The sequence below is a fragment of the Coregonus clupeaformis genome, chromosome 4 (assembly GCF_020615455.1).
Source record: "Coregonus clupeaformis isolate EN_2021a chromosome 4, ASM2061545v1, whole genome shotgun sequence".
Taxonomy (NCBI): Eukaryota; Metazoa; Chordata; class Actinopteri; order Salmoniformes; family Salmonidae; genus Coregonus; species Coregonus clupeaformis.
This window is the reverse complement of record NC_059195.1, coordinates 24,077,740-24,104,619: the sequence shown is the minus strand read 5'-3', so window position 1 is coordinate 24,104,619 and position 26,880 is coordinate 24,077,740. Positions and strand designations below refer to the sequence as shown.

The window sequence follows — 26,880 nt, the reverse complement described above, 5'->3', positions numbered from 1 at the left end:
TTGATGGGGCATATTATTCTGCTTTAATGTTACACCTGAATCACTATGAGAAATATAATTATTGATTTTTAACAAAGCTGAGAAGTACTTTGAAGTCCAAAGCGCAGGAATACAGGTGAAATCAGTTATTGACACAGACATGGTGGCGTAGTAGGACGATCGGAATGCACCAAGACGTTGTGGGTTTAAATCCTAGGTAAGGACATGTTGAATAATAATTACTGTATAAATAAACATTTACAATGTAGTAATGTATGTCAAAGTGTGTCAAATATGTAAGTTGAAAACACTATGTTAAAAGCACTGTGTGTATCATAACGACTCATTTTGTCTGTCATAGTTGACGTGTACCTGTGTAAGTGGGAGAACTTGCACAATTGCTCCAGCTCTTCAAGGCAAAACTGCTCCAGCTCCTTCAAGTTGGATGGGTTCCACTGGTGTACAGCAATCTTTATCATACCACAGATTCGCAATTGGATTGAGGTCTGGGCTTTGACAGATACTCCAATCTCCGCTGTGGAGCTTTGCAGCTCCTTCAGGGTTATCTTTGGTCTCTTTGTTGCCTCTCTGATTAATGCCCTCCTTGCCTGGTCCGTGAGTTTTGGTGGGCGGCCCTCTCTTAGCAGGTTTGTTGTGGTGCCATATTCTTTAAATTTTTTAATAATGGATTTAATGGTGCTCCGTGGGATGTTCAAAGTTTCGGATATTTTTTTATAACCCAACCCTGATCTGTACTTCTCCAGAACTTTGTCCCTGACCTGTTTGGAGAGCTCCTTGCTTGGTGGTGCCCCTTGCTTAGTGGTGTTGCAGACTCTGGGGCCTTTCAGAACAGGTGTATATATACTGAGATCATGTGACACTTACATTGCACACAAGTGGACTTTATTTAACTAATTATGTGACTTCTGAAGGTAATTGGTTTCACCAGATCTTATGTAGTCCCGCCTTGTTAAAGTCTGTTTTCTTCTGTTTGGTGCCTAATGATCACAACCCTGATGTCCTTCCCCCTGTCAGAGCTGCTGCCGTGCATGCTGGGTATGCAGAGCTACCTGGACAGCAGTGTAGTGGGTGTGAGGCGCATGGGCATTGTGGTTGGGGAATGTCTCTGCTGGACATCATCGGAGCCAAGCTCAAATTAGAGGTACAGTCTGGCACCTTACCCAAGGTTTTGGGTGCATCTCAATAATCTCTCACTATTTTCTGTTCTCTGCTCATACTGATCTGAAAGGACAGGTGAAAACAAATACAATAATGCTTTCAGATCAGTGCAAATTAAAGAAAGGAGATAGAGGAAGCCACTGTAGACTATTGAGGTGCACCCCTACAGTAGGCTATGGCTGCCTTGTTATGAGTCCTGTGTAGGACACAGGGAAGGGTGTGTGTTCAGTGTTGTGTTTCTCTCCCACAGGAGGAGGAGACCAATGAGTTGCTTTCACTGATGACTCCACTGTCTGATGAAGAAACAGAGCAGCTTGATAGCAGTATTATAATCAAACCCATAACACTGTAATACTTGTTGTTCTACACTACATTTATTAACATAATGTTGTCTGTGAGACTGAAGTTTTATATTTAATTAAAATCATTACAACTTAATTAATCTTCCCACGGGCAGTTAAGAAGGCATGGTATAGTAGTGTTGTATTAACAAGGCTCTATGTTCCTGTCCTGTGTGTGTATGAACCAGTGATGATTCGCTCTCCCCTTACAGATATGTCAGCTGACCAGGAGACGAGCCATGCAGCCCCGCCTCGCTACCTCCGAGACTGTTTGGAGGGTAAGATACAGTATATACTGTAGGTCTCTCCATGGGTGGGAGATGGACATTTAAGCTTATCAACGCTCTCTTTATTTTACTGACTTGTTGAATGATTGATCCATTCATTCTTCCATCCTGCCGTCTCCTCCCCAGCCTTCCTCTCTTCTGAGGGTGGAGCTCAGTCTGAGAGCTGTTGAGGGACTGGTCAAGAAGACCACTTCTACACCCCGAGAGGTGAGAGGTCACACATAGTTCAGATGGTAAATATTTATATCCCTTTAGCGGTTCATCACGTAAGCAAAAGGGAATATGTTACATTATCTATGTTCATTTACATTAACAGCGCCGGAGAAGATGGCTGCCGTTTTACAGCCCTCTAACCAATTGTACTATTATGTGTGTTTTTCCGCGTTATTTGTAATTTATTTTGTACATAATGTTTCTGCCATCGTCTCTTATAACCAAAAGGAGCTTCTGGATATCAGGACAGCGATTACTCACCTCGTATTGGACGAAGATTTTTTCTTCAACGAGGCGGCCGCGAAGGATATCCTACAGACACCCGACAAGGCCCAAATCCCTGTCATTCGCGTGAGGAAGAGACGGAGATATCGTGGACGTAGGTCGGGGTGCCTTGTAAGGATCCGACGGCGAGCGAGTAAACTGCCTCTTCCATCAATCCTATTAGCCAATCTTCAATCATTGGAGAACAAATTGGATGACCTAAGATTACGGTTATCCTACCAACGGGACATTAGAAACTGTAATATCTTATGTTTCACCGAGTCGTGGCTGAACGACGACATGGATAACATACAGCTAGCGGGCTATACGCTACATCGGCAGGATAGAACGGCTGACTCTGGTAAGACAAGGGGTGGCGGTCTGTGTATATTTGTAAACAACAGCTGGTGCACAAAATCAAATACTAAGGAAGTGTCGAGGTTTTGCTCGCCTGAGGTAGAGTATCTTATGATAAGCTGTAGACCACACTATTTACCAAGAGAGTTTTCATCTATATTTTTCATAGCTGTCTATTTACCACCACAAACCAATGCTGGCATTAAGATTGCATTGAATGAGCTGTATAAGGCCATAAATCAACAGGAAAACGCTCATCCAGATGCAGCGCTCCTAGTGGCCGGGGACTTTAATGCAGGGAAACTTAAATCCGTTCTACCTAATTTCTACCAGCATGTTAAATGTGCAAACAGAGGAAAAAAAACTCTAGACCACCTTTACTCCACACACAGAGACGCATACAAAGCTCTCCCTCGCCCTCCATTTGGCAAATCTGACCATAACTCTATCCTCCTGATTCCTGCTTATAAGCAAAAACTAAAGCAGGAAGCACCAGTGACTCGGTTAATAAAAAAGTGGTCAGATGACACAGATGCTAAGCTACAGGACTGTTTTGCTAGCACAGACTGGAACATGTTCCGGGATTCTTCAGATGGCATTGAGGAGTACACCACATCAGTCACTGGCTTCATCAATAAGTGCATCGATGATGTCGTCCCCACAGTGACTGTACGTACATACCCCAACCAGAAGCCATGGATTACAGGAAACATCCGCACTGAGCTAAAGGGTAGAGCTGCCGCTTTCAAGGAGCGGGACTCTAACCCGGACGCTTATAAGAAATCCCGCTATGCCCTCCGACGAACCATCAAACAGGCAAAGAGTCAATACAGGACTAAGATTGAATCGTACTACACTGGCTCTGACGCTCGTCGGATGTGGCAGGGCTTGAAAACTATTACAGACTACAAAGGGAAGCACAGCCGCGAGCTGCCCAGTGACACAAGACTCCCAGACGAGCTAAACCACTTATATGCTCGCTTCGAGGCAAGCAACACTGAAGCATGCATGAGAGCACCAGCTGTTCCGGATGACTATGTGATCGCGCTCTCCGTAGCCGATGTGAGTAAGACTTTTAAGCAGGTCAACATTCACAAGGCCGCAGGGCCAGACGGATTACCAGAACGTGTACTCCAAGCATGTGCTGACCAACTGGCAAGTGTCTTCACTGACATTTTCAACATGTCCCTGACTGAGTCTGTAATACCAACATGTTTCAAGCAGACCACCATAGTCCCCGTGCCCAAGGACTCTAAGATATACTGCCTAAATGACTACCGACCCGTAGCACTGACGTCTGTAGCCATCAAGTGCTTCGAAAGGCTGGTCATGGCTCACATCAACAGCATTATCCCAGAAACCCTAGACCCACTCCAATTTGCATACCGCCCCAACAGATCTACAGATGATGCAATCTCTATTGCACTCCACACTGCCCTTTCCCACCTGGACAAGAGGAACACCTACATGAGAATGCTATTCATTGACTACAGCTCAGCATTCAACACCATAGTGCCCTCAAAGCTCATCACTAAGCTAAGGATCCTGGGACTAAACACCTCCCTCTGCAACTGGATCCTGGACTTCCTGACAGGCCGCCCCCAAGTGGTAAGGGTAGGTAACAACACATCTGCCACACTGATCCTCAACACGGGGGCCCCTCAGGGGTGCGTGCTCAGTCCCCCTCCTGTACTCCCTGTTCACCCATGACTGCATGGCCAGGCACGACTCCAACACCATCATTAAGTTTGCCGACGACACAACAGTGGTATGCCTGATCACCGACAACGATGAGACAGCCTATAGGGAGGAGGTCAGAGACCTGGCCGTGTGGTGCCAGGACAACAACCTCTCCCTCAACGTGACCAAGACAAAGGAGATGATTGTGGACTACAGGAAAAAAAAGAGGACTGAGCACGCCCCCATTCTCATCGACGGGGCTGCAGTGGAACAGGTTGAGAGCTTCAAGTTCCTTGGTGTCTCCAGCCAACCTAGTCATAGACTGTTCTCTCTGCTACCGCACGGCAAGTGGTACCGGAGTGCCAAGTCTAGGTCCAAAAGACTTCTCAACAGCTTCTACCCCCAAGCCATAAGACTCCTGAACAGCTAATCATGGCTACCCTGACTATTTGCACTGCCCCCCCACCCCATCCTTTTACGCTGCTGCCACTCTGTTAATTATTTATGCATAGTCACTTTAACTCTGCCCACATGTACATATTACTTCAACTACCTCAACTAGCCGGTGCCCCCGCACATTGACTCTGCACCGGTACCCCCCTGTATATATAGCCTCCCTACTGTTATTTTATTTTACTTTTGCTATTTTTTTCTCAACACTTTTTTTGTTGTTGTTTTATTTTTAAATGCACTGTTGGTTAAGGGCTGTAAGTAAGCATTTCACTGTAATGTCTGCACCTGTTGTATTCGGCGCATGTGGCCAATAACATTTGATTTGATTTGATTTGATTAGTGCAAATTGTCCACCGATATTCGTGTAATAGCTCGCCCCTTTTGGCTGTATGAACGTTTATTTCCCCTCAGGCACACACATTTGTTCTTTGTTATTATAAAATCAATTTGTGTAGAATGTGCTTTTCCCCACTCATTCACCCCATCTCCTTACATTGCTTATGCATGTCCAATTCTGAACACAATTCCCTTCCTGGCAGATCTGAACCTACAGTGCCTTGCAAAAGTATTCATCCCCCTTCGCGTTTTTCCTATTTTGTTGCATTACAACCTATAATTTATAATGTATATATACTCAAGTTTTCTGTTTTTGTGTCTTATTTCTTGTTTGTTTCACAATAAAAAATATTTTGCATCTTCAAAGTGGTAGGCATGTTGTGTAAATCAAATGATACAAACCCCCCAAAAATCAATTTTAATTCCAGGTTGTAAGGCAACAAAATAGGAAAAATGCCAAGCCACTGTAATGCGAGCACAATGTGACTTTCGTGCATCCAGACCTAATGCAGCTTGGAGTGATAGGAAGACAGAAGTCGCATTTAAGTGCCAGGTGTAACCGAGGCCATACAGTAGATGCTCCATATCCATTACTTTGAGTGTTTCATATAATATAACTTTTTGTGTTTGTGTTGCAGGGGCAGTCAAGAAATGGAACGGCAAGGCCACAGAACGTGACATACGCAGAGCCATGGGAGACCACCTCAAGCATGCCCCTGGTAGAGCCGGGGGTGGTGTTTACAACGCCACCACCACACGCCTTCAGCAGGCTTGAAAAGAGGGATTGATCTATTTGTCTTTGTTTGATCCATTTGTTTGTTTCAGTTTTCAGTAGTTGAATACTTTGACCTATTGTTGATTTAAAAGATGCACTGGATTGGTAGAAAAGTGATACTAAACTTACATACCATGCACAATTTTGACATAGTGGAAGATACACTATATATACAAAAGTATGTGGACACCCCTTCAAATTAGTGGATTCTGCTATTTCAGCCACACCCGTTGCTGACATAGACCAACATCGGCAGTAGAATGGCCTTACTGAAGAGTTCAGGGACATTCAACGTGGCAACGTCATAGGATGCCACCTTCCAGCAATTCAGTTCCTCAAATTTCTGCCCTGCTAGAGTTGCCCCGGTCAACTGTAAGTGCTGTTATTGTGAAGGGGAAACGTCTAGGCGCAACAACGGCTCAGCTGTGAAGTGGTAGGCCACACAAGCTCACAGAATGGGACCGCCGAGTGCTGAAGCGCATAGCGCATAATAAGTCTGTCCTCGGATGGAAGGAAGTCCCAGCAGCAATGTTCCAACATCTAGTGGAAAACCTTCCCAGAAGAGTGGAGGCTGTTATAGCAGCAAAGGGCGGACCAACTCCATATTAATGTCCATGATTTTGGAATGAGATGTTCAACAAGCAGGTGTCCACATACTTTTGGTCATGTAGTGTACATACTGAATTTATACTGTTTTTTAATACTAAGATGGACAAAGATATGTGTTGCTTTTGCACATACTTGTTCATGGGTTTTGCAAGAGTCAGTTGATTGGTCAGTTCATTGGGTTCATTTTTTTTTGCAATATGATGACATTGATTAAAAGAGTAAGAATAGGATGCAATGTCCAACCCAAAATTTAAGCTTGTTTTACTCCATTGTTTGTAAAATATATAATTGTACAAAAACAATTCTCAGTTGGTTGCATAAATAATTATTATTACTAAATGCTACATGAAATGTAAATATCAAATATCAAAACTGAATAGAAACCTCTTTGTTAATATGTATTGGCAATAATTCCCTTAATGGTGAGGCATGGAATAATTAAAAATGTATCTTTTGTCACGCTGGATGTTTGAAATAATGAGTAAGTATGATGATTTGAGACATACTTCTTCAGTAGTGGAATAAAGACATTTAGCACTTAAATGTTCTAAAGAAATACTGTGTGTAAATACTGGAGTGTTGTATGATTGTTCATAAAATAGTTCATATAGCAATTGTATATATTGTGTCCATGTGTATAGGCTGCAAGTACATTGAAACAACAACTCCAGTATTTTCAACTTTCACTTTCAACCAAAAACAAACATAGACGGATGGCTTTGTATAGTCGTCTTTTCAACGAACTGAGAATGACGTATTTTCAATGACTTGAAAAATACATATTTTCAACTTTCACTTTCAACCAAAACTGAACAGATTGGACGTTGGGCACAATCGTATTTTCAACAAGATTTTGCTTGGTGGGATATCTTGCAACTGTTCATCACATCCCAAATTATGGAGAGAGAGAGAAGTTCCTTTGGTTGCCAAAGAAGGCCAAATATGAAAGGCTACAACTGTAATGTGTTACAAGGTCCTGAACAGTCATTCTGAAAAGTTTTTCTCTCATGGCTAACTACCAGGAAGTTTGAAAAAACAGGCTGAGTGGGCGGGAAGCTTATATTCATGAGCTCGCCTTGACTGACAGCTCATTGTAACACCTATGTCAAGAAACTTGGATGTAGGGCTGCAGTAAAATAATCTCAAACTAATTTGGTCATACACAAATCAACTCAAACAAAATTGAAATTGCATCAATGATATACATTTTTATTTAAACATCTCCCGTTTGGCATGTTCCTTGTGATGTGGTTCACAGCAGCACTGACAGATGTGTTGACTTGACAACTGCGTCTTGAGTTTTGATAGACCCTCCCACCTTTTGTTCCATGCTGGCTGAAAACCTAGCTAGCCAGTAACTCTATAGCTAACACCAGACACAGATTAAAAGGGAAACATAAACTCAGCAACAACAAAAAAGTCCTCTCACTGTCAACTGTGTTTATTTTCAGCAAACTTAACATGTGTAAATATTTGTAGGAACTTAACAAGATTCAACAACTGAGACATAAACTGAACAAGTTCCACAGACATGTGACTAACAGAAATTGAATAATGTGTCCCTGAACAAACAAGGGGGTCAAAAAGTAACAGTCAGTATCTGGTGTGGCCACCAGCTGCATTAAGTACTGCAGTGTATCTCCTCCTCATGGACTGCACCAGATTTGCCAGTTCTTGCTGTGAGATGTTGCCCCACTCTTCCACCAAGGCACCTGCAATTTCCCGGACATTTCTGGGGGGAATGGCCCTAGCCCTCATTCTCCGATCCAACAGGTCCCAGACGTGCTCAATGGGATTGAGATCCGGGCTCTTCGCTGGCCATGGCAGAACACTGACATTCCTGTCTTGCAGGAAATCACGCACAGAACGAGCAGTATGGCTGGTGGCATTGTCATGCTGGAGGGTCATTTCAGGATGTGCCTGCAGGAAGTGTACCACATGAGGGAGGAGGATGTCTTCCCTGTAACGCACAGCGTTGAGATTGCCTGCAATGACAACAAACTCAGTCCGATGATGCTGTGACACACCGCCCCAGACAATGATGGACCCTCCACCTCCAAATCGATCCCGCTCCAGAGTACAGGCCTCGGTGTAATGCTCATTCCTTCGAAGATAAACGTGAATCCGACCATCACCCCTGGTAAGACAAAACCGCGACTCGTCAGTGAAGAGCACTTTTTGCCAGTTCTGTCTGGTCCAGCGACGGTGGGTTTGTGCCCATAGGCGACATTGTTGTCGGTGATGTCTGGTGAGGACCTGCCTTACAACAGGCCTACAAGCCCTTGGTCCAGCCTCTCTCAGCCTATTGCGGACAGTCTGAGCACTGATGGAGGGATTGTGCGTTCCTGGTGTAACTCGGGCAGTTGTTGTTGCCATCCTATACCTGTCCCGCAGGTGTGCTGTTCGGATGTACCGATCCAGTGCAGGTGTTGTTACATGTGGTCTGCCACTGCGAGGACGATCAGCTGTCCGTCCTGTCTCCCTGTAGTGCTGTCTTAGGCGTCTCACAGTACGGACATTGCAATTTATTGCACTGGCCACATCTGCAGTCCTCATGCCTCCTTGCAGCATGCCTAAGGCACGTTCATGCAGATGAGCAGGGACCCTGGGCATCTTTCTTTTGGTGTTTTTCAGAGTCAGTAGAAAGGCCTCGAGTGTCCTAAGTTTTCATAACTGTGACCTTAATTGCCTACCGTCTGTAAGCTTAACGACCGTTCCACAGGTGCATGTTCATTAATTGTTTATGGTTAATTGAACAAGCATGGGAAACAGTGTTTAAACCCATTACAATGAAGATCTATGAAGTTATTTGGATTTTAAGAATTATCTTTGAAAGACAGGGTCCTGAAAAAGGGAAGTTTCTTTTTTTGCTGAGTTTATATGTATCTTTGCCATAGATGAATAGGGTAAAATATTAATTATATTTTCTGACACCCTACAGTAAAAATGTTGGCACCAGCAGAGTAGTTATCTAGCTATATAAACCACACCCCCCTGCAAACAGGTCTTCTCCAATGTTGGTTACAAGGCGGTACTTATTTAAATTAGGTAAGAGAATAACATGTTACCATTGGTGTGTTAAAATGAGAGTTAGGGCGATTTCACCTTGTTCCCCTAATAATGAATCCAAGTTTTTGACATGTGGGAGGGGACCAGTAACTTCATGATCAAACTTTATCAATGTAGAAGCAACAGTCATTTTTCATACTTTGGTTATCATACTTTGATCCAATTTAATGAAAAACATGATTTTGACTGTTCATGACCTTTAAATAATAAAATGTGAATGATAACATACAGTATTTACTCTGGATCTCACATGGTGAAGCCCATAGGACTGAAAATAGTCTGTTGTCCTTAACAGTCATTCTGATCTAGTTCCCAATGATCAGTGCTTTAGTTCTGAATTTGCGATGCACACGATTGTCCACGTTTTTCTGTGCATTAGCCTTTTGATTTGAACATTTGAAAAGTTTTGGTGTGTACTAGGCTATTTGATTTAATTTATGTATGTTACAGCACTTTGGTTTCACTAATAAATATGTTGAAATGGAACCAAATTATCGCTTCTTCTTCTTCTTCTTCTTCTTCTTCTTCTTTTGGATTTGGTTGGCGGAGCGCATCCAACTTTTAGGTGCATTCACTGCCACGTACTGTACTGGAGTCAGAGGCCAGTCACGGTAATACAAAATTGGGAAAAAGGAAGATTACCCTGCAAACTATTAGCCCTCACAATAAAAGAAAATAAAAAAGAAAAGAAACCACCATCCCATTCCACTATTTAACCTTATCTAATCCTACACCAGGCCAATGGTCTTGGAGGACAGAACACTACCACTCAACACCCCCTGAAAATCTTCTTCAGTAAAACCTTGCAATCCCAAATACTTCTCTGCAGCTGCCACGACAACCTCTATTTTCTGTGACATACGTTCCATTTCTGCAGTACAGTTGACAACCATGGCTATGAATGCTAAGAACCACAACTTACTGAAGCACATATTATTCCCATCCCTCTCTACTGTTCTCTCTGCTACCGCACGGCAAGCAGTACCGGAGGGCCAAGTCTAGGTCCAAAAGACTTCTCAACAGCTTCTACCCCCAAGCCATAAGACTCCTGAACAGCTAATCATGGCTACCCGGACTATTTGCACTGCCCCCCCACCCCATCCTTTTACGCTGCTGCCACTCTGTTAATTATTTACTTCTGCTCTTTATTTCTCAGCACTTTTTTGTTGTTGTTTTATTTTACTTTTTTATTAAAAATAAATGCACTGTTGGTTAAGGGCTGTAAAGCATTTCACTGTAATGTCTGCACCTGTTGTATTGGGTGCATGTGGCCAATAAAATTTGATTTGATTTGATTTGGTCTCTGCCTACTCACAGCAATCCTCTGAGGATCCCTCACCATGTACCCATCTTCCTCTCCCACTCTCTCAACTGCTTCAGCATACTACACTTGTTTTACTACTCTGACCCTGGCTACTCAACCTGCCTTTCTCTCACTGGACACGCACAACTTTCTCCATCTGATACTACACATTCCTTCTTCTCACGTCCACCTGCACACTTCTCAAATCTATGAATCTCACTCCTACACACTCCTGCAACATGACCATAGGCTTGGCACTTAAAACACCATAGTATTTCTGGAACAAAAGCTCTCACGGGATAACTAACACATCCTAACTTGACCTTGTCGGGCAAAGACTTTGCATCAAAACTTAGCAGGTCAGACAATGTCTTCTCCATTTCACTACGCTCTCCACAGGATCTGCGTTGCACCAAACGGCGGGCGTCACAGTATAAATGTTTTCCTAGCTATTTATATTACCTGAAGTGTAGGCTAATATTCATACACAAATTCAACACCGCACTATCATCAATACAGTAGGAGTGAATAACAACAGTGATAATAATAATACCAGAAATATAGTAATGTATTATTCATTTCGAAAATATGAATATGAACAGTTTTAAGCATTTGTGTCCAGCACATTATCAAGGAGAGTAAATATAGCCCATAGTCTATTATCAACCGGAAGTGCGTGAGTGAACTGCTACCACGTCTCTTGAAGAAAAGTTCATGAAGTTTTCACAACACAACTTTAATGTAGTCTACTCTCCGACTGCTGACATGGCTGCAATGAATAGCTGGTGGATTTCATGCATTGTGTTAGTTCATTCCGCTTATTTGGGATCTTGTGATTCGGACTCTGAAATAGGTAAGATAAATATTTTTACTTATTGATGAATAATTTTCTCCATTGTGTGTCCATGAGTTCGAGTCGGACTTTGCATGCAATGATCTACAGTTGTTTAGTTGTTTGAAGATGTATGTTTTGCGATATTTCCCCCGAATAGACAATAGATAATTTGGATTTTGCCAATTCAATATCACCTGATGGCGCGTGACATCCCCAAAATTGATAAACGTTAAACGGAGTTATGCTACATTCACGTTTCAGTTCTGTCAGCTTTAGTTCGGTTATGTTGATACAAATAATGTACCTTAATCATTGTTAATAGTTAATCATAAGGGTTATAGTGTTTGTGCGCAGATGTGCATGTCGCACACTCGCAACGGCGGCGCGTGAGTTTGAAGTTTGTGGAAGCTAATTTTCAACATAAACATGCACCTTTAATAAAGCATTCCATGCATTGCATTTGCAGACTTGTGTCGCCTACTATTACTAATCTGATGAGTAGATTGGATAGTTAGTTATAATTTAGGCTAATAATATAATATAACTCCACGGGTAAAATGTTGCCTTTTATAAACACATTTCATGCAATTCTGCTATACTTTTAATACGACAAAAAAAGACAGGGTAGCGTACTCTGCTGACGCTGACAAACAGATCAATAAAAACGGCGTTATCTGATCCATATAATATGCCCACGAGAAGGGGAGACACAAATTCAATACGATGTTCATCTAACCTGGAGGAGGAAATGATTGTCCAAAAACAAACTGTCAAGTGGCACTGACCCAACAATGATAAAGAGTGAATATGCGCACTCAACAGGAATATGGCTAATGCTCTCTGCTGGTGCCAATAACATAGGCTATATTGGTCACTCAATTAAGTTGAGCATTTGTATAACTAAAAGACAGATTACAGTCTTAATTGTCTTGTCTTTACAGCATAAGCCATTTGCTTTCCAAACTACACTGTAAAAATGTCCAGTATACTGGCAGCACAGTAGCCAGTAGGTTACTGTAACTGTGCAATAAAATACTGGCAGTGCAGAAGCCAGTAAATTACTGTAGATATACAAGACCTTTACTGAAACACACATTTACAGCTTATTACTGTAACACCTGACTACAGCAGCATGCTGTATTTCCAGAATTTACAGTGCATTACTGGAAGCACAGTGGTTAGATTTACAGTGCAGGCATGTGTTTAATTAAGGTATTTCAATACCGAATTTGTAATTTGTATTTCACTGGCTTGAAGTACAATTAATATATTTTGTAACAGTTTAATTAGAATACATATATTTTTGTAATATAATAATAAACTTGCAAGTTGCCGCTTAACTACAACAACATTCTCAGTAACGGTAACAATATTTTTTCTGGCTATGACTGTGATATGTTCTTGGTTATCTACTTTAGTTTAATGCACTGACTCTTGCACAGCACGCTGCTGGGTATTATTCTAATGAGCTCCGCCCCCAAACAAGGCCACATTTGATCAAAGTAGAAAGAGTTTCAGGGCGGAGCTCATTAGAATAATACCCAGCTCGGGGTGAAGGTCAATTTATTTGGTTTTTCCTAAATTCATTACAGTTTAAAAGGAAATTCAGAATAGTCAATAAAATTCAAAGTAATAGACAATTCAAGCAAATCAAATCAAATCTTATTTGTCACATACACGTTTAGCAGATGTTATTGCTGGTGTAGCGAAATGCTTGTGTTTCTAGCTCCAACAGTGCAGTATATCTAACAATACACACACTACACACAACCTAAAAGTAAAATAATGGAATTAAGGAATATATACATATTAGAAATATTAGAATGAGCAATGTTGAAGTGGCATAGACTAAAATACAGTAGAATAGAATACAGTATATACATATGAGATGAGTAAAGCAAAAATATGTAAACATTATTAGAGTGACTAATGTTCAATTGTTAAAGTGGCCAGTGATTTCAAATCTATGTACATGGGGCAGCAGCCTCTAAGGTGCAGGGTTACGTAACCGGGTGGAAGCCGCCTAGTGATGGCTATTTAACAGTTTGATGGCCTTGAGATGGAAGCTGTTTTTCAGTCTCTCGGGTCCCAGCTTTGATGCACCTGTACTGACCTCGCCTTCTGGATGATAGCAGGGTGAACAGGCAGTGGCTCGGGTGGTTGTTGTCCTTGATTATCTTTTTGGCCTTCCTGTGACATCGGGTGCTGTAGGTGTCCTGGAGGGCAGGTAGTTTGTCCCCGGTGACCCTCTGGAGAGCCCTACGGTTGTGGGCGGTGCAGTTGCCGTACCAGGTGGTGATGCAGCCCGACAGGATGCTCTCAATTGTGCATCTGTAAACATTTGTGAGGGTTTTAGGTGCCAAGCCCTATTTCTTCAGCCTCCTGAGGTTGAAAAGGCACTGTTGCGCCTTCTTCACCACACTGTCTGTGTGGGTGGACCATTTCAGATCGTCAGTGATGTGTACACCGAGGAACTTGAAGCTTTCCACCTGCTCCACTGCGGTCCCGTCGATGTGGATAGGGGTGTGCTCCCTCTGCTGTTTCCTGAAGTCCACAATCAGCTCTTTTGTTTTGTCGACATTGAGGGAGAGGTTATTTTCCTGGCACCACACTCCCAGGGCCTTCACCTCCTCTCAGTAGGTTGTCTCGTCATTGTTGGTAATCAGGCCCACTACTGTTGTGTGGTCTGCAAACTTGATGATTGAGTTGGAAGCGTGCGTGACCACGTAGTCATGGGTGAACAGGGAGTACAGGAGGGGGCTGAGTATGCACCCTTGTGGGCCCCTGTGTTGAGGATCAGCAAAGTGGAAGTGTTGTTTCCTACCTTCACCACCTGGGGGCAGACCATCAGGAAGTCCAGGACCCAGTTGCACAGGGCGGAGTTCAGACCGATGGCCCCAAGCTTAATGATGAGCTTGGAGGGTACTATGGTGTTGAATGCTGAGCTATAGTCAATGAACAGCATGCTTACATACAGTTGAAGTCGGAAGTTTACATACACGTAGGTTGGAGTCATTAAAACTCGTTTTTCAACCACTCCACACATTTCTTGTTAATAAACTATAGTTTTGGCAAGTCGGTTAGGCAAATCTACTTTGTGCATGACACAAGTCATTTGTCCAAAAATTTTTTACAGACAGATTATTTCACTTATAATTCACTGTATCACAATTCCAGTGGGTCAGAAGTTTACATACACTAAGTTGACTGTGCCTTTAAACAGCTTGGAAAATTCCAGAAAATTATGTCATAGCTTTAGAAGCTTCTGATAGGCTAATTGACATCATTTGAGTCAATTGGAGGTGTACCTGTGGATGTATTTCAAGGCCTACCTTCAAACTCAGTGCCTCTTTGCTTGACATCACGAGAAAATGAAAAGAAATGAGCCAAGACCTCAGAAAAAAATGTGTAGACCTCCACAAGTCTGGTTCATCCTTGGGAGTAATTTCCAAACGCCTGAAGGTACCACATTCATCTGTACAAACAATAGTACGCAAGTATAAACACCATGGGACCACGCAGCCGTCATACCGCTCAGGAAGGAGACGCGTTCTGTCTCCTAGAGATGAATGTACTTTGGTGCGAAAAGTGCAAATCAATACCAGAACAACAGCAAAGGGCCTTGTGAAGATGCTGGAGGAAACGGGGACAAAAATATATATATAACCACAGTAAAACAAGTCCTATATCGACATAACCTAAAAGGCCGCTCGGCAAGGAAGAAGCCACTGCTCCAAAACCGCCATAAAAAGGCAGACTACGGTTTGCAACTGCACATGGTGACAAAGATCGTACTTTTTGGAGAAATGTCCTCTGGTCTGATGAAACAAAAATAGAACTGTTCGGCCATAATGACCATTGTTATGTTTGGAGGAAAGGGGGGGTCTTGCAAGCTGAAGAACACCATCCCAACCGTGAAGCACGGAGGTGGCAGCATCATGCTGTGTGGAGGCTTTGCTGCAGGAGGGACTGGTGCACTTCACAAAATAGATGGCATCATGAGGAAGGAAAATTATGTGGATATATTGATGCAACATCTCAAGACATCAGTCAGGAAGTTAAAGCTTGGTCGCAAATGGGTCTTCCAAATGGACAATGACCCCAAGCATCCTTCCAAAGTTGTGGCAAAATGGCTTAAGGACAACAAAGTCAAGGTATTGGAGTGGCCATCACAAAGCCCTGACCTCAATCCTATAGAGAATTTGTGGGCAGAACTGAAAAAGCGTGTGCGAGCAAGGAGGCCTACAAACCTGACTCAGTTACACCAGCTCTGTCAGGAGGAATGGGACAATATTCACCCAACTTATTGTGGGAAGCTTGTGGAAGGCTACCCAAAACGTTTGACCCAAGTTAAACAATTTAAAGGCAATGCTACCAAATACTAATTGAGTGTATGTAAACTTCTGACCCACCGGGAATGTGATGAAAGAAATAAAAGCTGAAATAAATCATTCTCTCTACTATTATTCTAACATTTCACATTCTTAAAATAAAGTGGTGATCCTAACTGACCTAAGACAGGGAATTGTTACTAGGATTAAATGTCAGGAATTGTGAAAAACTGAGTTTAAATGTATTTGGCTAAGGTGTATGGAAACTTCTCACTTCAACTGTAGGTATTCCTCTTGGGCAGTGTGCAGTGCGATGGAGATTGCATCGTCTGTGGATCTATTGGGGCGGTAAGCAAATTGAAGTGGGTCTAGGGTGTCAGGTAAGGTAGAGGTGATATGATCCTTAACTAGCCTCTCAAAGCACTTCATAATGACAGAAGTGAGTTCTACGGGGCGATAGTCATTTAGTTCAGTTACCTTTGCTTTCTTGGGTACAATAACAATGGTGGACATCTTGAAGCAAGTGGGGACAGCAGACTGGGATAGGGAGAGATTGAATATGTCCGTAAACACTCCAGCCAGCTGGTCTGCGCATGCTCTGAGGACGCGGCTAGGGATGCCGTCTGGGTCAGCAGCCTTGCGAGGGTTAACACGCTTAAACGTCTTACTCACGTTGGCCACGGAGAAGGAGAGCCCACAGTCCTTGTTTGCCGGCCGCGTTGGTGGCACTGTGTTATCCTCAAAGCGGGCGAAGAAGGTGTTTTGCTTGTCCGGAAACAAGACGTCGGTGTCCGCGACGTGGCTGGTTTTCCCTTAGTTGTCCATGATTGTCTGTAGACCCTGCCACATACTTCTCGTGTCTGAGCCGTTGAATTGTGACTCCACTTTGTCTCTATACTGACGTTTTGCCTGTTTGATTGCCTTACGGAGGGAATAACTACACTGTTTGTATTCGGCCATATTCCCAGTCACCTTGCCATGGTTAAATGCAGTGGTTCGCGCTATCAGTTTTGCGTGAATGCTGCCATCTATCCACGGTTTCTGGTTAGGGTAGGTTTTAATAGTCACTGTGGGTACAACATCTCTTATACACTTCTTAATAAACTCAGTCACCGTATCCGTGTATTCGTCAATGTTATTTTCGGAGGCTACCCAGAACATATCCTAGTCTGCGTGATCAAAACAATCTTGAAGCGTGGATTCCGATTGGTCAGACCAGCGTTGAATAGTCCTTAGCCCGGGTACTTCCTGTTTGAGTTTCTGCCTATAGGAAGGGAGGAGCAAAATGTAGTCGTGATCAGATTTGCCGAAGGGAGGGCGGGGGAGGGCCTTGTAGGCATCCCGGAAGTTGGAGTAGCAGTGGTCGAGTGTTTTAGCAGTGCGAGTACTACAGTCAATGTGTTGATAGAACTTCGGTAGCGTTTTCCTCAAATTTGCTTTGTTAAAATCCCCAGCTAAAATAAATGCAGCCTTAGGATATGTGGTTTCCAGTTTGCATAAAGTCCAGTGAAGTTCTTTGAGGGTCGTCGTGGTATTGGCTTGAGGGGGAATATACACGGCTGTGACTATAACCGAAGAGAATTCTCTTGGGAGGTAATACGGTCTGCATTTGATTGTGAGGTATTCTAGGTCAGGTGAACAAAAGGACTTGAGTTCCTGTATGTTATCACAATCACACCATGAGTGGTTAATCATGAAACAAACACCCCCACCTTTGACATCATGGTTTGCGTTTTCAACTCCACAGTCTGCACAGTTTGGTTGCTGGAATTATATTTTGGACGAACGTGCGCAGGTAGCCTACAGGAGAGTAGCCTAATCAGCTTAAAACATTGTGAATGGTTGTGTTTATTCCACACATAAAATGTAATACGTTTAAAAAGTTTAATTACAAATATTTAGGCTATTGAAGCGTTATGGGTTCTAGATGCGTGAGAAATAGCCGCTCGGATTGGAGAGGAGGCAGAGCGTGTTTTAAGCTTTCCTGAATAACTGGGCCTGCTGGAAACATATGTGACCCACAGGCGGCCAGTGACACCTTAATTGGGGAGGATGGGCTCATAGTAATGGCTGGAACGGAATCAATGGAATGGTATTGAACACATTAAATACATATTTTCCATGTGTTTGATACCATTCCATTTACTCCATTCCAGCCATTATTATGAGCTATCCTCCCCTCAGCAGCCTCCTGTGATGTGGCCACATTATTAGAACGACTTCGGAGAATGATGATCCGCAACAGACAGTGCATCTCAGTATCAGCACTTAAAATATAGCCAGACTGGCCTGCTACTATGCCTTTCTATACCTTATAAACTGTCAAGAGTAGACATACAACTGATCCAAATGGAATCAAATATTCAAATCACAGGGCTTTGGCACCGTTATTCTAATTACATTTTCACTGCAGTGTAGAGTAGAAATTTGTACTCATTTGAAAACAATAATGCAATTATTATTTGCAATGTGGTGTTGGAGGCTAGGTTGGATAATTGTATTGTCCCTGAACAAGATCAATAGGGGAGCTTTTTGAGCTGCGTGTCTCATGTCTTCACTGTTCTTTCATTCGCAATGACCATTGCCTCTCTGCCTATATTGAAAATTGGTGCAGCTTTGAATGATTTTATGTGTGGTATAATTGCTAGTAAGCTTATTGCAGATCTTGAAAAACGATCCCCTTACCACTATTGCCATTATGAATGGTGGCTAGAGGGCAGGATAGACAGTTAGACTGGTAGACTATATTGACCTGACTGGTATGGTTAGCATGCGGAAAAGCGTTGCGCATAAGCAAAGTACCAAAACACCTTGATATAAGGGAGGTGCATGCAAGCAGATTAGGAAATGTGTCTAGGATGGAAGAAATTATACAGTAAAACCTGCAAAATGGTGAATGTAAACCTGGGAAAAAACACACTACCCTCCCATGTGCCCAATAAAAAACCACACAACCCTCCCCAAAGCATAAAATACATTTTAAAAAGTTAGACAACCCTCAACTATTTTGGACCACCTGCCTCCAAAAGGGGGGGGAGGGTCGTTCAAAACTTGTTCAAAACTCCACAGCACAAGGGACATGTATAAAAAGGTTATATGTCAACCAAATTTGTTTGAGATGATTTTACTGTAACACTGCTCACTGCATTTAAGTTTCTTGACAGATGTTTCAAAGAGCTGTCAGGCAAGGCAAGTTCATGAATATAAGCTTCCACTCAGCCTGTCTTTTCAAACTTCCTGGTAGTTAGCCATGAGACCAAAATAACCTTCTCACATCTTTTGCATTTCTATCCTCCCAAAATATTATGGGTGAAATTTTTGTCACTCAAAAGGCTATTTTACATGGGACTCAGAAAGACTTGTTCGGGACCTTTAATTTAACACTGTTCCTGTGTCTATACAAGTCTACATTTTCAATATTAATTTAACACTCTCAGTGTTGATTTAACACTGGAGAATTTGCTGTGTTCATTGAGCCCCTATAAATTAGTATTTTAACAAGTTTGCATGTTTACCTTTTTATGGCACCTCACAGTGTACAAGTTTGATAATACATTATTTATGATTTACACAAACACACACATACAACAAGCATTTGGCCTGTATATCACAACCATGACCTTAGAATAAACAATATGCTTGAATGCTAATAAGCAGTATTTGCTCTCTGCACTATGCAAAAAGGGTTTGCTTACAGAAGAACGTTGTCATTCGCTAATTGCATATCATTTGGGTGAATTAGAGGAAAAACAGTCATTGAGTAGCATACCCTTTTATAAATTCAACAGTAGTATCAACAGTGAAATGGAGCTGCACTCTTAAAGGGATAGTGCGCTATTTTGGCAATTAAGCCCTTTATCTACTTACCCACAGTCAGATTAACTAATTGAAACTACCTCTAACTTCTTTCATACTGGACACAGCGACATAAGAATGGTATCCATGAGGTCATCTGACTTTGGGTAAGTAGACAAAATCTCACACAATCCCTTTAAGGCCCCTTCAATCGTCTGGTGGAGGCGAACAGCATAAACAATCCCACTCTCATTAATTTGTGGGGAAATGTAATTAGCTGTTCACTCAGTGTTTGATGTGGTTCATTATGCTAAAACCCCAGGCCATATGCAAAGGGGAATTGCATACCATGTTTCATTTTTAATTAGCTTTTAGCTTTTATAAAAAGGAATTTGACTTTAGTGAAGTCTACTGTAACTCTGTTGTAGTGTATTGATGTGAGTTTGTGAGGTATACTACTGTAGCTAGATCGCGTACTTACAGTAGATCTGTAAAAGAGCAACAGTCTTTTGGGTTCTACCAGTGAAAATCTGTAATGATTTCAGTGTTCGGCCCCAATTTTGATTTTTTTTACGGGACAGTGGCCATTTCACTTGACCGTAAATCTCACCTGCAGGCAATTTAAGATGCAGCATTCTCCTTTGGTTTGTTTTGGCAGTAAGTCATCTGGTTAACTTTTCAGACCTGCTTAACTACACTCTTAGAAAAAAGGGTTCCAAAAGGGTTCTTTACAGAGAGATGGGGTTCTACCAAGAACCATTTTGATCTGAACAACCCTTTTTGGAAGACAAGGGTTCTTTGTAAGGCAAAGGGTTCTACTTAGAACCTTTAACATCCTAAGAACCATTTTTGGAAGAAAGGGATCTTTGATGATTCTTTGGAATGCAAGAATGATTCTTTGGAAGGCAAGAAGGATTCTACATATGACCATATATAATATTTCCCAGCATGCTCTATTGCAGGGAGATTTTCAGAATTATTTGTTTTAATGTAATATCTGGGTTTTTGCATGTACATTAATTGGTTGATTCATTTTATGCTACAGGAAGATAAATAACATACCGTTTTTTAAACTAATCCAATCTGTTAGTAATTTGATTTATTGGACCCGTTACTGAGATGGTTGTTCCAGTTTAGATGATTAAGGTAGTCTCAATATTCAATATTTCTTACCCTGTCATTTTGAAAGCAGGTTGTAGGTGGGTAACAAGTCAAATTTTTGGCTATCCTAACTCTGTCTGGATTCCAATAGATTTACAAATCACTGCAATCCAGCATAATGTGATTTGCAGGCCTGATGTGGCATGTAAACCAGGAGTTTCCTAATACCACTCTGTTAGGGTATAACTAGGCCCTCAAAGAAAGGCCTTATGATATACAGTGCCTTTGGAAAGTATTCAGACCCCTTGACTTTTTCCACGTTTTGTTATGCCTTATTCTAAAATGGATAAAAAAATAAAAAAAAACATCAATCTACACACATAATGACAAAGCGAAAACAGGTTTTTAGAAATTTTTACAAATGTATTACAAATAAAAAACAGAAATACCTTATTTACATAAGTATTCAGACCCTTTGCTATGAGACTCGAAATTGAGATCAGGTGCATCCTGTTTCCCGCGATCATCCTTGAGATGTTTCTACAACTTGATTGGAGTCCACCTGTGGTAAATTAAATTGATTGGACATGATTTGGAAAGGCACACACCTGTCTATATAAGGTCCCACAGCTGACAGTGCATGTCAGAGCAAAATCCAAGCCATGAGGTAGAAGGAATGGTCCGTAGAGCTCCGAGACAGGATTGTGTCGAGGCGCAAATCTGGGGAAGGGTACCAAAACATTTCTGCAGCATTGAATGGAAATGCAGGAAATTATTTATGGTTGAAGTTGAATTGAACAGAATAAAACAATCAGACTGGAGAAAGACCCATTTAAATCACTTAGAATGTATGTGTTGCCACCCTAGGGTCATAAAGCAAATGTATAACTTTTTTATTATTGAAAAACATAAAATACCGTCAAATACTGTAAAAACGTTGAAAAATACAGTGATATGATATTTTGGCCATATCGCCCAGCCCTTATCTGGAGAAGCAATGCCTACTCCTGTCCCATTCCTTCCATCAGCTCCTGACTAACTAGCTATCAGGCTATTCCTCACCTGCAATACAAAGTTGGTCAAGCAAACTTCATAAGGGCTTCCAATACTTTCCAGTATGTGACTGTAGCTTATAAAATTAAATGATGTCGTTCAAAATCATTTAAGTGTGTGTGTATTGTAGGAGTTAAACATTAATAGAAATAGGATGCACCTTGGGCAAACTAAACAAAGGTTTACACATTTTATAGCAGTTGCCAGGAGTAACAGACTGTATGGTGTCACTTAGAGCTTTGTGTTCAACCATCTACTACCCCCCATGTGTCATGCCTCTTCCTATGAGTCAGTACAGGCTGGTGCATGTCTGAGTTGATAGTGATATATTTTTTCTTGTTCTGAAACTTTTGGGGGGAGTGTATGTAGGCTATTTGAGTCTGTTAGAGCTGATCAGGACTTCACTGAGCATCTGTTAGCTGATAGGATTATGATCTTCCTGGCTGACTAACAAATGATTCAGTGCTGAAGTCGAATGCTTCGTTGTATAGGGATGTGTGTCAGGAAACCATGTGTGTCAGGAAACCATGGTATGTACATGATACTGGCTCCACGAGAGATGTGGCTTGAGTTACTGGAATACTTGGAAACAAAAGGAAAACCCTGATGAAAAGGGCAATGACCAAGCCGCTTTTAAGACGTGTATGTTTTCCTAGATCTACCTGATCTTCCACTGCACATTAGTGACCCATTTTGACCATGCATTACATCAGCAGTTTACATACTGCCCACAAGCCTTTTCCAATACATATACATTTTAAAAATAAATAATTGTGACGTTCATGAAAAGCCAGTGATAATCTATGAAGGTGTGATGAAACCCCAATCTGCTGTATTCCAAAAGTGTTTTGAATCAAATTACTTGCCTAATTAGGCCTATATGAATTGATATGGTAGATTTTTGGCAACATCTTCACATTTTTCCGTTGTCAAAATGTCACCCTGTATAGAATATCAAGCCACACCGTGAGAAGATAACTCTCATGAAAACAGCAGATCCAGGTCAAGTGTTCTTCTGATGCAGAGGGAGAGAGAGAGATCTGTTCAGACACATGCCTTTTAGGTATCTATGAAACAATCAGCCTGACATTCTGCTAAGTATATAGCCTACAATACGGTTGATGAGATAAAAGATCAGATAGTCATAACAACATGTTGTGCAATGATATACTAAGCGCTCATGCAGAACAGCTGATATCAGAGAGTGTACAAAAGGTGTGGAAAAGAGACCTGGTTAGACTAAGTCGTAACTTGCCTTTCACAAGAGATCTGAACAGAGTGAGCAATACGGGCTATTAGTTGTCCTCTATGTAAAGTGCTTTTAATTTGTTTCCTTATAATGGGGTGGAAGTGGTAGAGGTCCAATGATGTACTCTGTGTTAGGGTAAGGAATTGTTTAAGGTCCAATGCAGCCATTTTATCTCAATATCAAACATTTTCTGGGTAACAATTAAGTACCTTACTCTGATTGTTTTCAATTAAAATGGTCAAAAGGAAACAAAAATAGCTTCATAGCAAATAGCAATTTCTCAAGCAAGAATTTTGCTATAACTGTCTGGGAGTTGTCTGAGTGGGGAGGGGAAAACTGAAAATGTGCTGTTTTTGGCAGAGAGGTTAGGAATTGTATATCTTATTGGTCTATCAACTAATTTAACGCTTGGTGACGTCACCAGGGAGGCCAAAACTCCATCCTACCAAAACAGTCTGAAATTTCAGCCGGTCTTTTCAAACATACTCTTTCACAGTATTATTCCAACCTCATAGTGAGGAAATATATATACACTACCGGTGAAACGTTTTAGAACACCTACTCATTCAGGGGGTTTTCTTTATTTTTACTATTCTACAATAGTGAAGACATCAAAACTATGAAATACCACATATGTAATCGAAAAAAGTGTTAAACAAATCAAAATATATTTTATATTTGAGATTCTTCAAATAGCCACCCTTTGCCTTGATGACAGCTTTGCACACTCTTTGCATTCTCTCAACCAGCTTCATGAGGTAGTCACCTGGAATGCATTTCAATTAACAGGTGTGCCTTGTTAAAAGTGAATGTGTGGAATTTATTTCCTTCTTAATGCGTTTGAGCCAATCAGTTATGTTGTGACAAGGTAGGGGGAGGGGGGAGATAGCCCTATTTGGTAAAAGACCAAGTCCATATTATGGCAAGAATAGCTCAAATAAGCAAAGAGAAACAACAGTTCATCATTACCTTAAGACATGAAGGTCAGTCAATACGGAACATTTCAAGAACTTTGAAAGTGCAGTCACAAAAACCATCAAGCGCTGTGATGAAACTGGCTCTCATGTGGACCACCACAGGAATGGAAGACCCAGAGTTACCTCTGCTGCAGAGGATAAGTTCATTAGAGTTCCCAGCCTCAGAAATTGCAGCCCAAATAAATGCTTAACAGAGTTCAAGTAACAGACGCATCTCAACATCAACTGTTCAGAGGAGACTGTGAATCAAGCCTTCATGGTCGAATTGCTGCAAAGAAATCACTACTAAAGGACATCAATCATAAGAAGAAGAGACTTGCTTGGGTCAAGAAACACGAGCAATGGACATTAGACCGGTGGTAATTTGTCCTTTGGTCTGGACTCCAAATTGGAGATTCTTTGTTCCAACCGCAGTGTCTTTGTGAGACGCGGTGTGGGTGAACGGATGATCTCCGCATATGTATTTCCCACTGTAAAGCATAGAGGAGGAGGTGTTACGGTGTGGGGGTGCTTTGCTGGTGACACTGTCTGTGATTTTATTTAGAATTCAAGGCACACTTAACCAGCATGGCTACCACAGCATTCTGCAGTGATACGCCATCCCATCTGGTTTTGGCTTAGTGGGACTATCATTTGTTTACCAACAGGACAATGACCCAACACACCTCCAGGCTGTGTAAGGGCTATTTTAACAAGAAGGAGAGAGATGGAGTGCTGCATCAGATGATCTGGCCTCAACCAAATTGAGATGGCTTTGGATGAGTCGGACCGCAGAGTGAAGGAAAAGCAGCCAATAAGTGCTCAGCATATGTGGGAACTCCTTCAAGACTGTTGGAAAAGCATTCCAGGTGAAGCTGGTTGAGAGAATGCCAAGAGTGTGCAAAGCTGTCATCAAGGCAAAGGGTGGCTATTTGAAGAATCTCAAATATAAAATATTTTGATTTGTTTAATACTTTTTTGGTTACTACAGGATTCCATATGTGTTATTTCATAGTTTTGATGTCTTGACTATTATTCTACAATGTAGAAAATAGTAAAATAAAGAAAAACCCTTGAATGAGTAGGTGTTCTAAAACTTTTGACCGGTAGTGTATATATATATATGAAAAAGAACACAGGATAATCTGGTTTTTGACTGCGCTGGGCCTTTAAAGGATTTGCAATAAGAGGAGCTCTTTGAGATCAACATTTATGTTAGTGACTTGGCATAGTCAACCTTTAGTTTAAGACTGTTTCATAGGTAGTATAACTTATCCTGCTTTTATGCTTTTTTTCTCCATCCCCCACTCCCTTTAGTAACAATGGAAGGCCTGGTCACTCGATAGTGGCTCTAATTTTAAGTTTCTCTCCTGATGCCAGAACACATTTGGAACCTACACCTTTCGCACTTCTGGTCACACTGGGACACGCTATTTTGTGTCCCTCATTGCATTTGTCTCTCCATCATCGCCCCACTAGTCCAAATGTGTCATTAGTTGATGAAGGAAACCATAGTCACAGAGAAGAAATTGACATATGTTGCTAGATTGGCTAGTTATTGAAGAAAAGTCTAATAGGAAAAACATATTGGAGGGCATGATGAGGGCTTTCTGTTTCTTCAACACAGAAAAGGAATCTGAATATACCCTGAAAAAATACACTTAAACATATCTTTCAATATTTAGCAACTGAAAGGGATGAGTAGTGGGCGAGGAATGAGCAGGGAAAGGGCATGCTATATTGTCATATTGGATTCTGCTAATCACCTCTGTGAGGACCTCAGTAACAGAGCACTTTTGGAAGTGTGTGCGTGTTTGCCATATTTGAAATATGGGAGCACCAAGCAATAAAAGGGTGGCAGTACTACAGATAACAATGACAATTCCATTTTGGCATTCTGGAGCTGAAGCTGGGCAAATTGGACTGATTGTGATATTCCATTCAGTTTCACAATTCATATGTGTTATAATAGGAAAACAAGTATGTGCTCTAATCCCTCTAAGGAATAGTAGTGAATGCAGCTCTGAGTTCCACAGCAGTTCAGTTCACTGCTGCCAAGATACACTACATGACCAAAAGTATGTGGACACCTGCTCGTCGAACATCTAATTCCAAAATCATGGGCATTAATATGGAGGTGGTCCTCCCTTTGCTGCTATAATAGCCTCCACTCTTCTGAGAAGGCTTTCCACTAGATGTTGGAACATTGCTGCTGGGACTTGCTTCCATTCAGCCACAAGAGCATTAGTTTTGAGATAGTGCATAGATTTGTTAAAGATGGCTATCAATCGAAAAATTAGAGCCAAGTCTTTACAATCACAAAACATCTCCTCACATAAACCCTCAGCACTTTGACGCGTGAGTCCGGATTGGCAGATGTAGCAAATGCACGTACCCACAAAAGAGTTTGTCGATGGTGAGAGAGAGACATCCGCACGAGCTCAGCCATCCACACAAAAAGACGCGCATGCAATTATTGAACTGGGAAGATTTCATGCTGTGAGAAATTTTACAACAAGACACAATGTGGCGAGTGATTTGAAAGGAGTCAGGCGCAGGAGGGTAAATCTCAGAATAAAAGGGTTTATTCCGAAGGCACAGCGGTATGCAGTAATGCGTCAAACACTCCAGTGCGTAATCAGGCGCACTGGGAAACAACAAGGCACACGGGTGAATATCCCAGCGATACAAAATACAAGGAGCTCCACCGAGCTA

At 41.7% G+C, this 26,880-nt stretch overlaps 1 protein-coding gene and 1 long non-coding RNA gene across 3 annotated transcripts in view; both read left to right on the top strand.

The window, feature by feature from the left end:
• Positions 1-791: 791 nt before the first annotated feature.
• On the top strand, positions 792-1,777 carry LOC121556426. The gene is made up of 4 exons (XR_005998160.1): positions 792-832; positions 1,015-1,141; positions 1,409-1,506; positions 1,712-1,777. It is a non-coding gene; the product is annotated as an uncharacterized LOC121556426 (long non-coding RNA).
• A 9,748-nt stretch (positions 1,778-11,525) lies between these two features.
• LOC121556407 (tissue factor pathway inhibitor) overlaps positions 11,526-26,880 on the top strand; it is a 55,494-nt gene continuing 40,139 nt past the window's right edge. For both annotated transcript variants that reach the window (XM_041870325.2, XM_041870317.2), the window contains exon 1: positions 11,526-11,698. In XM_041870325.2, coding sequence (XP_041726259.1) covers positions 11,560-11,698 — 139 coding nt within the window. In that variant the 5' untranslated portion in view covers positions 11,526-11,559. The remainder of the gene's footprint in view (positions 11,699-26,880) is intronic.